General features: G+C 36.1%; 1 protein-coding gene across 1 annotated transcript; it reads left to right on the plus strand.

Moving 5' to 3' along the window:
• The first annotated feature begins 3,870 nt into the window (after nucleotides 1-3,870).
• LOC129266020 (uncharacterized) lies at nucleotides 3,871-9,042 on the plus strand. Its single transcript, XM_054903906.2, has 5 exons — nucleotides 3,871-3,933; nucleotides 4,700-4,974; nucleotides 5,656-6,498; nucleotides 7,125-7,278; nucleotides 8,043-9,042. Exons 1-5 carry the CDS (start codon nucleotides 3,871-3,873, stop codon nucleotides 8,157-8,159), a joined length of 1,452 nt encoding a protein of 483 aa, XP_054759881.2. The 3' UTR covers nucleotides 8,160-9,042.
• Nucleotides 9,043-9,329: the final 287 nt, after the last annotated feature.

Consider the following 9,329-nt stretch of genomic DNA (forward strand, 5'->3'; position numbering starts at 1 on the left):
AAAAATGGTCAAGAAGTAAAAAAGTTACAATCCCTCAAAACAATGCTTGTATTTCCATAATTTCATTAAATAAACGTGTTTTCACCGGTTTCCCACAGAAGCTATCGCAAAAGACTTGATGCATGGCTGATCGTCAACAAAACGGAGTGTCGAGTGAGTCTGAACGCTAGCCTGCAAAATCTCTTCATTTTATGAAATTATTGAAATTCAAGCCTTATTTCAAATAACCAGAACTTTGTTATTTCTTGACCATTTTCTGTAATTGAGGTATCAAATTAAAGAGCAGATATTGAACTTTTTAAAAATGTGGTTTCCTTTTTTGAAACCCAGATACAGCCCGCCAAATGACTTTTTGGTATCCCCTCTTCAAATTGTTTTTGCTTACTTATGCGTGAATGAGAAATAATCTAACTAATTTCAGATGAAAGAGGAGATTCTAAGCTTTACAATGGTAGGTCATTTGTCTATTGTATTTGTGATTAAGTTATGATAAATCATCGCTAAATCTCGGTTTCGTTTTTTCTGGGACGCACTGTATATGCGAGTTGGTTTCCGCATAATAACTTTGGAAATATTCACCAGATATTAAAAATGTTTGGTGTCTGGGTAGATGACACCAAAATACAGGCTAAGTTTGAAATTGGAGCCCACAGGTCAAAGGTCACAGCTCATTATAGATATGCAAGTTGGTTTCTGCATAGTAATTTAGGGAATTCGAATAATCAACAGATTTCAAAGAATTCTGGTGTGTGTGTATAGGTAGATGACAGCAAACTACAGGCTGAGTTCGATTGCGAAGTCCGCAGGTCAAAAGTCACAACTCATTATGTATGCAAGTTGTTTTCTGAATAGTAACTTGGGGAATAATCAACAGATTAACAAAATTGTTGGTGTGTGTAGGTAGATGACACTGAAATCTAGGCCAACTGCGAATTCGATGTCTTTTTACATTTCTCACAATGATACTTGTAGGCATTTTTAAACAATCTTTCTGCTTGAACATATTGCAAAATGCTGGTTACAGCATATAAATATTTTAAGGGAATTGCCCATTATCAATATTGCTTATATAGATACACACATATTAAGGCCTGACTGCGAGTATTTTTTTTCAACCTCAATTGAATTTTTAATCACATGTTCATTTTCTTTCCTGGATAAAAACAAATCTTCACCCAGCATGGAATCTACTATTTGTTTAAGCTCAACAGAGTGCATAGTAAATATGAATTCAGTTCCAGTTCAAAGATGAAATACAACAACCAACAAAAAATATCAACATTCATTATTAATGGCTTGTAAGAATTCAATGTAAATAACACTATACAATGAAATAAAACAATATCAGTTTGGCGGAAAATATTGTTAACACATTTCAATAGAGAGTTAACAACCTTTTAGCTCGTAACTGATATTTTGTATGAAAAAGGGAAGTATGAGAAATGAAACAATAAAATGATATTTCTCAGGATTTTTTTTTAAATTGAATCAGATATAATACACCTATATAATTACCAATTACAATCACGATACATTGCTTAAAGTAAATTTGTATTACTTCATTTGAGCCAAAATAACCATCAAATTAAATTGAAATGTTTTAACACATCAAGAAACGTACACCTTGGTCTACTGCAAAGTGCAGTACATCGACACAGATATTATTTTTTTAAATAAATTGTATGCAATTCAAAACAGTATTTTAACAAATAAAACACTAATTCGTCTGTGGAATTTGTATTTATTTTCTGCATATTATGTCCAAATAAACTCTGAACCCTTTAATTCTGAACAAATTGGATTGAAGTTCAATTTGTCAATTACTCTATGAGTAACTTCCAGTTACATTTTGATTAAGAGACATTCATAAAAGTAAGAACCTAACATGAAAATTGCTTTCAATCTTGGTTAAATGGTGGTATTGAAAACGTTTGATGACAATCATTACAGTCATCTTTATTTGTATACCAAGTTCCTAGCAAAGACGAAGCATGTTCAGAATGTTTAAAACATTTACTAAATGTTGGCTTACTGTATACCAGTTGAGTCATTTTCAAAGTTAAATCATAATTTAACAATCTGTTTAATGTACATCCCTGCCCCTAACATGTTGATATATGACATAACAATTGCCCTCTTCAACTTGCAAGGCAATTCTTATGTCATATATCAACATGCGAGTATTTTAAACTGTGATCCGCGTCCAAGTCATATTGCCGTGCAACATGTTGCACTCACATAACACATTTCTCTCTAACACAATTATTCCATCCAGTAAGATCAACATGGCAGAAGGATCACATTGTTTTCCACACCATATTGTTACAAATTGTTTGTAATAGCCTTTTCAGTCAGTTTGTGAAGATGTTCTTCAATTTACTTTTTAAACAAAGTGAAGAAGTTCTTCATTTGGTTGTGTATAACAGATATTGTTTATGTTTATTTGATTTCCAGAAAAATATAACACATGATAAGAATTTCTCGATAGATATACACAATGACATAAATAACTCATGCCTGAGGATTACTCATTTTAAAGGCCCTCCCTACTCATATTACTGGTACAATTGGTTGTTTGACATTTGATATTGTCAATCGTGTCGATTTAGTATGATAAAGTTGGTTGGATCTCTTTGAATTCGATTAAAGTACCTTAAAACTTTCACGCGTGAGCCTTACCTCTTTCGTTCTTTTCCATGCATCATCAAAACATCTCGTTTACTTGGGCCGTGTTTGATTGCTTATGTGTTTTATTGCCATAAATTTATTTTGAGGAAATTGTGTTATCTGGTTATCGAAAGATTTATGACAATGATGACGATTATAGTAATAATAATTCAAATGATTAATGTCATCACAGTGATAGTAGTAATAATACGGGCAACAGTTAATGTTCATAGTGTTTGTTGTAATAACAATTATGGTGATGATGGTGATAATGGCTAGTATGAAAATAATAATCATCAATAAAACATTCCTGTTGCCACAATAACATAAAGTTATCACCATTGTTTTTCCTAGCACCTGAGAAGAAAGCATAAAGTTAACCTAAAATTCATCGAACACTAAGAACAAGAGAAAAGGAGATGGCACCCCATATGACATGTGTGATGACCCTTTTGAGCATTAATTAGAGACTTGTTTTTGCTGCGTTGTGAAAAATGCCCGATCGCCCAATTTCGAAATGTCTAGGTATCAAGGATTACGATAATATTGCCTGATTGAAATGGAAAAAAAATGACACTGACGGAAAATCTATACAGACTTCTCAGGCGAAATCACACTTCATCATCATCATCCGTTTAAGTACAGTCCACCAGGTTATCCATAGAGTAGTAGAAATATAATCACTTAGCATAATTTTGACGAAAACATGGAAAAGGGCAGCATTTATAGATTGTTCTCCCTAAACGTGACATAAGAAAATGGGCAGATACATCGGTTCTAGTGCAACTCACCCGATTCCATATTTGACATATTTCTTCTTGCCGTTCATCCTGACCCTTGCCGTCATTCTCGAAAACAAAATTTTTACTATTGCGTCATAATTATTTGTTGAACCCAAGCGCGTTGAATAAAGTTTTGCGCATGCGCAAGTAATACAGGCCTTGACGACACAAAATCAAGATAGCATTTGCAAACACAACAATCCTTATGCATGCACATGCATATTTATCTTAGCTTTAATAGGTGCCGGTCGTCTCATCAAAACTTTACAAACTAAAAAAAGAGTGAAGATCGATCCCCACAAAGATTTCACAACGGACAGATTGATAAATGTTGCAAAAGATAGTATAGTAATTTTTTAATGTGACTTCGTATCAGGTAACAGATATGGAAAAGTTGAATGAAATCCCAAATGAATTCAAAATGGGTCTTTCCGGGTCAGGAAGCATTGATGTTACAAGATGTACAGCAGATGACGGCTCTCGGGTATCTATGCTTTTCGATAATTATTCTGCTTTGATCTAATGTCATTTCTCTGTTGATTTTTGAAAGATGTTTAATTGATAGCTTCCTGATGTCGTACACTTTTCACTTCAATACAATGCCTACGTGTTTTATGGATATTACTTCTCAATCATTCGCGTCACAAACTGAGACGTCTGAAACAGCGTGGAACTTTGACACTATTGGTGAATCAGAGGCGCCTTATTGCAGACCCTTAAAACTCACAGAATCGATGGGATTGTCGTACCCCACTTCAAAATAATCAAGTTAAATTCCTTTAGACCAAACTTATAAATTGAATTCGTTTCACCTATTGAAAGGTTGCTTATTATTGAACTCTTTGAGATGAAAAAAACCAAATCGCCTGTGTGGAAATTAAAGGAATATAAATTATATTCACCCCCCCCCCTTTTCTGTAGGTGCAACTAAAGCACTAGCGTACCTACGGGGGGCAGTCTGCCCCCCCCTGACGAGCCACAACCCATGCAAAGGACGTATCCCTGCCCCCCTGACGAGCTTGAAGACCTTTATTGCCCCCCCCCCCCTGACGAGCTTCTTTTTTTTTTTTTTTTTTTTGCTTGTCAAATTTTTTGGCGGACGGTTTTGCCCCCCCCCCCTGTGGAAAATCCTAGGTACGCCACTGAACTAAAGTCTTTATATTTCCACTCTATATATCAAACACACACACTCAGCACTCGCACGCACCTATTACATGTATTATTAATGTTTTATTTTCACCCTAATACAGATAACCATGGTGGTCAGAAACGGACACATATCCATCAACGGCGTCCCCGTTGCCGTCGACGACAAAGGCTTCGTCGTCGGTCGCGACGGGTCTCTCTTGCCTATCAAGTACCAGGATTTCTATCGCCGGGCTTCGGTGGAGAGAATCGACAGGATATTGACCGAGTTGGCCCAAACGAAGGATGTCCGTATACCGAATGAAATGCCACCTCGTCAGTCGAAAAAATGGGTTCCTGGTCCAGAGATCGGATTAATTCCTCAGTTCAAGCTCCCTCGGTATAATATGTCAAGCAATATACAGTGGTGCTAAAAAGTTGGTGAACCCCACCATAAAATGAATTAAGTATTCAAGTTCTGCCATCTTTTAGATATTTATTTGTGAAGTCAGGTGATAAAATATTACGTTCAATAAAGATTATTTATCTGCATGGACTCGACGGACATTGTAGTGTTGTTGTCTTTATTCAACACTCAGCATGAAGGAGAGCATTTTCCTGTGGGGTTCACTAACTTATAAACACCACTGTATTGATTTGATTTTTTTAAGCGGACATTTTCTTGTTCTTTTCTCCATAATTAAAGAACAGTTTATCCAGTGTATGTTTATACGTCACCATTCTTTCAGCTTCTGTTTTTATTGAATAGTGGATACTAATGTTATCTATAACAGGTTATTACTGAACATTAATTTGGTTGAATATAATGTTGGTATTTTTAAGTATTTAAAATCTGCATTAGGCTAATGTCAAATATAAACGCCATGATTCCCCTTTCGATAATGGGTGAAATAATTACATGACAGTGGAAAGAAAAGAGGTCTTCAATAATCTCAGACATCTTTGGAGGATGTCTTCATGGTCTTGCTCCATGTCTACTCTGTGCTTGTCTAATACATTGTCTTCCCTGAAATGCCCATATATTGCTCTGAATTTCCAAATCTCCCATACATTTCCACAGAGAGAAAAGACGTCTTCCCAAGGACATGAAGCACCTGATAAATCGCCTCTCATCAAAAATGGCTAATCTAAAATCAGCTGTGGATGCTTCGATGCAAACCGCAACGTCGAAGCCATCAGAGCCACCTCGACGAACCACAACGTCCTCCATTTGCGACTGCATCAATTCCCGCATCAGTTCTCTTCGTCATCATGATCACGCTGGTTCTCTCCTAGAAAACGAACAGGCCATCAGCAAGGATGACCACTTTGACTTTATTCTCAGAGCCATGCGAGACACTCAGTTGGTCATTAAGGAATTGGAATACTTGAGCCACAAATTGTCCAAGAGTTACAGCAACATGCAAAAGACAACCCGCGATGCCCAGGCGAGCAACTGGGCCCTGGCGAAGACGACGGAAACATTTTGCACGGGCACTTTATCGTTAGAGAATGAAGAAGCCTATGTTTTGACAAAGTATTACAATCTTGTCGGAACTCTTCTTTGGTTACAGAGGAAGAGAAAGGAGAGGGAATGGGAATCTGCCAAACTGAAAGTTGACAATCAGAGATTGATTTCGCGGGTGGAAGAACTTGAAAGTCAAATAGCAGAAATGACTACAGATAGAAACTTGGTGGACAGGCTACAAGAGCTTGCGGACAAGGTTGAAAATATGTGCTCTCCTAGAGCGCACCAAAACGATCAATCGGCATGTTCGTGTTCACCAGAGCCGAAAAGAGGAATTGAAGAGTCTCCAATGTCTGTCGACTCTACCAGTGATGACGAAGAAGGAATGGTCGGTAACTATGAAAACGACCCTTCGGCAAGCTGGTTCAAAGCACTCCAAGCTCACAAACAGAACTGGTAAGTATCGCAGTGAACGTGAGTTTCATCTCATATTAGTCATAAGAGAAGACATCACTGGCGTATATATATTAATGGGGGAGTGCGCTTGGAGCCCATGCCCCCCCCCCCCCAAAAAAAAAAAGGTAAAAGGGTGAAATATAGCATTTTCTGAAAATTATGTTAAAATCTTTGCTCGCTTGCTTCAGGTCGCTCTCAGCTTTTTAGAAATTACACCCCTTACGCCAAGTCTGGCCCCTTAAATGTTTGGCTCATTACGCTACCGAAGATAGATAAAATAATAAATTATAAGCTTAAATGACCAAAAAATGTCATAACAAGGTCTCAGTTCAATGCGATCATAAACATGAGGAAAGTGTTGGGATTTTAGTGCCGTTACAAAAAGATTTCCGTCCAAAATTTGAACTTAAATCTTTAAAATTTAACTTAAAAAGGGGGAAAGGTGTATGCTCATGATCGGTTCAAATCAGAGTCCGTTTTTGTTTTTTGTTTGTTTTTGGAATAATGGGGTTTGACTGCATTTTTTTTTTATCGCGGCAGATTGCATCCATGCGCTGTATACGTAGTTTATGATAAACTAATATCTGACATCGATATTTTAGTAATTTCGTTTTTTTCTTTCTCAGGAAAGCGTTCTACGATCTCAGCGATGACCAAAAGAAGAATCACGAAGTCCTCCATGAGCTCAAGGTTGAATGTGGAACAATCAACGACCAGAACAAACGTCTCACGAGCAGACTAGGCAATGCCGAAATCAACTCCGCTAAACTCCAAGATCAGGTACGCTGTCCCTTTTTCCATTTCGATTCGTCTATATCTTAAGATTTTTTTGTGAGAGAATTGGTTCCATTTTTTTTCTGACTTATGACTTTCATTACAGATCGAGCATGCGATCTTAAACACATAGGAGTAATGTCGAAAATTCATTTACAAAAAAAGAGAATATGTTGTTTACCGCAATTGACTCTCGGTTACCCTTGGATTTGATATAAGTAGAAAAGGTATAGAAACATAAAGTCTCGGTGAAACTTAATAAAGTTAATGCATTTTTCAAGTTTCAAATTTATGACGTGTTACAATAACTGCCATTTTAGTAAAAGAAACAAACTTTGCATTCAGAACCTTATATACATAATATACCACATCTTTATCGACACTTTAAAAAAAAGAAACACACATTCATTCATCGTGAACACAGTTTATTTCACTTAGTTTACATGTCATGTGGGGATCTGCTCGCTTGTAGCTTAACAAAATTTAGGGGAAAAAAGATGATTGCTGCTTTTTTGTCGAACCAACTTGATATTCACTGTTAAGTCATTTTAACCTGAAAACGTATAAAAAGCTGGTCTTCCTATTTGGGGAGTTTCGCTGAATCTAAATGATAACAGACAGCTACTTAAACTACCGACTTACAGTGCAATACTATGCGAATAAATGCTTTTGATAAAGTATTGCAACATGAATATATGTATAAATTAAGGCAGGTCACACAAAATGAATTTGCTTTCCATTTCCAATTTTCATGGATTATGTTATTACAGTTACGGGATCTTTTGGACGAGAAACAAACTTTACAACAAAGACTTCGGACTTCCCAGAAACTCTTGAAAATTACACAGAAGTCGCTTGTCAGCCAACCTGAAGAAATGAAAACATAATAGGAGGACGGGAATGGTCAAACAACAAGCAAGAAATTGATCGATTTGAGAATGACTATTATAGCAACACATCGTGATAGGTCGGAAGTGTGTCACTATTGTCAAGTTAACCAATTACATAGCATAGTATTTACATACAAAATCTCCCGATGAAAATCCATTTTGCCCAAACTAAAGTGTTACAAGCGTATATATTCACGATATATACTTCTCAATTATTGCCAGTCTTAAATCATGTAAATAGGCCATGGTCATCTTAAATGTCTGCATCTGCTTACTAGTACTTCACGACGAAGCTTCGACCTAGACAACGCAAATTAAATAACATTCGTGTCACATAAAATACATCAATAACCATGATAACGTTAAATATCATCATTGACCAAAAAAATCCTTTAGAAGATTGCAATTATTGTTTTAAATGGCTATTTTCTTTTTATTCAAAATAACTTAAGGGCAATTTTGGGGTGTATGCTAATCTGGGATGCTGAATGAAAAAACGTGAAATAAAATTTCAAGCGATAGAATAAACTTTCTTCTTTTCAAACCAAACTATTCGTGATTCTGAATAACTACAATTATATTAGAATAATTTCAACTGATTATTTTCTTTGCAAAAAGCCCGATGAGTTTTGAAGGAATGCAAGTGATTAGCATTGCACAATGAGATGTGAATTCGAAAGTGCTACGTTTGTATTCAATCATGGAAACAGTAACTAAAATGAATGGATTAGTAGTTTTGCAGAATTTCTCATTGAAATTAATTCATGTCGTTAAACATCCAATACACAAATACATTACCCATTTTATTTAATATTAATATGTTATGAACCTTCGTGGAATGTTGGATATTGGTGGTAAAGTTGGAGTCTTCTTTTTCTTCACCCTCGTCTTTCTTTCTTTTTTTCTTCTTCTTCTACTTCTTTTTTTTACTGATCGAATTTATGATTCAAGGGATCAAGATCTGTATACAAGCATGGCTAGTCTTTCAGAACTGTCCTTCTTGATACACTAACTTAAATCATGAGTTCAATCTCAAGAAATGCGTTCATGTGCATACTGCACAAGACAAACATTTCTCTCTTTTTTGTCTCACCTGCATAGCAGAGCGAGACTATAGGCGCCGCTTTTCCGACGGCGACGAGTTTCAGGCCATGTTGGGGTTATTTG

This window comes from Lytechinus pictus, chromosome 7 (assembly GCF_037042905.1).
Source record: "Lytechinus pictus isolate F3 Inbred chromosome 7, Lp3.0, whole genome shotgun sequence".
Classification (NCBI taxonomy): Eukaryota; Metazoa; Echinodermata; class Echinoidea; order Temnopleuroida; family Toxopneustidae; genus Lytechinus; species Lytechinus pictus.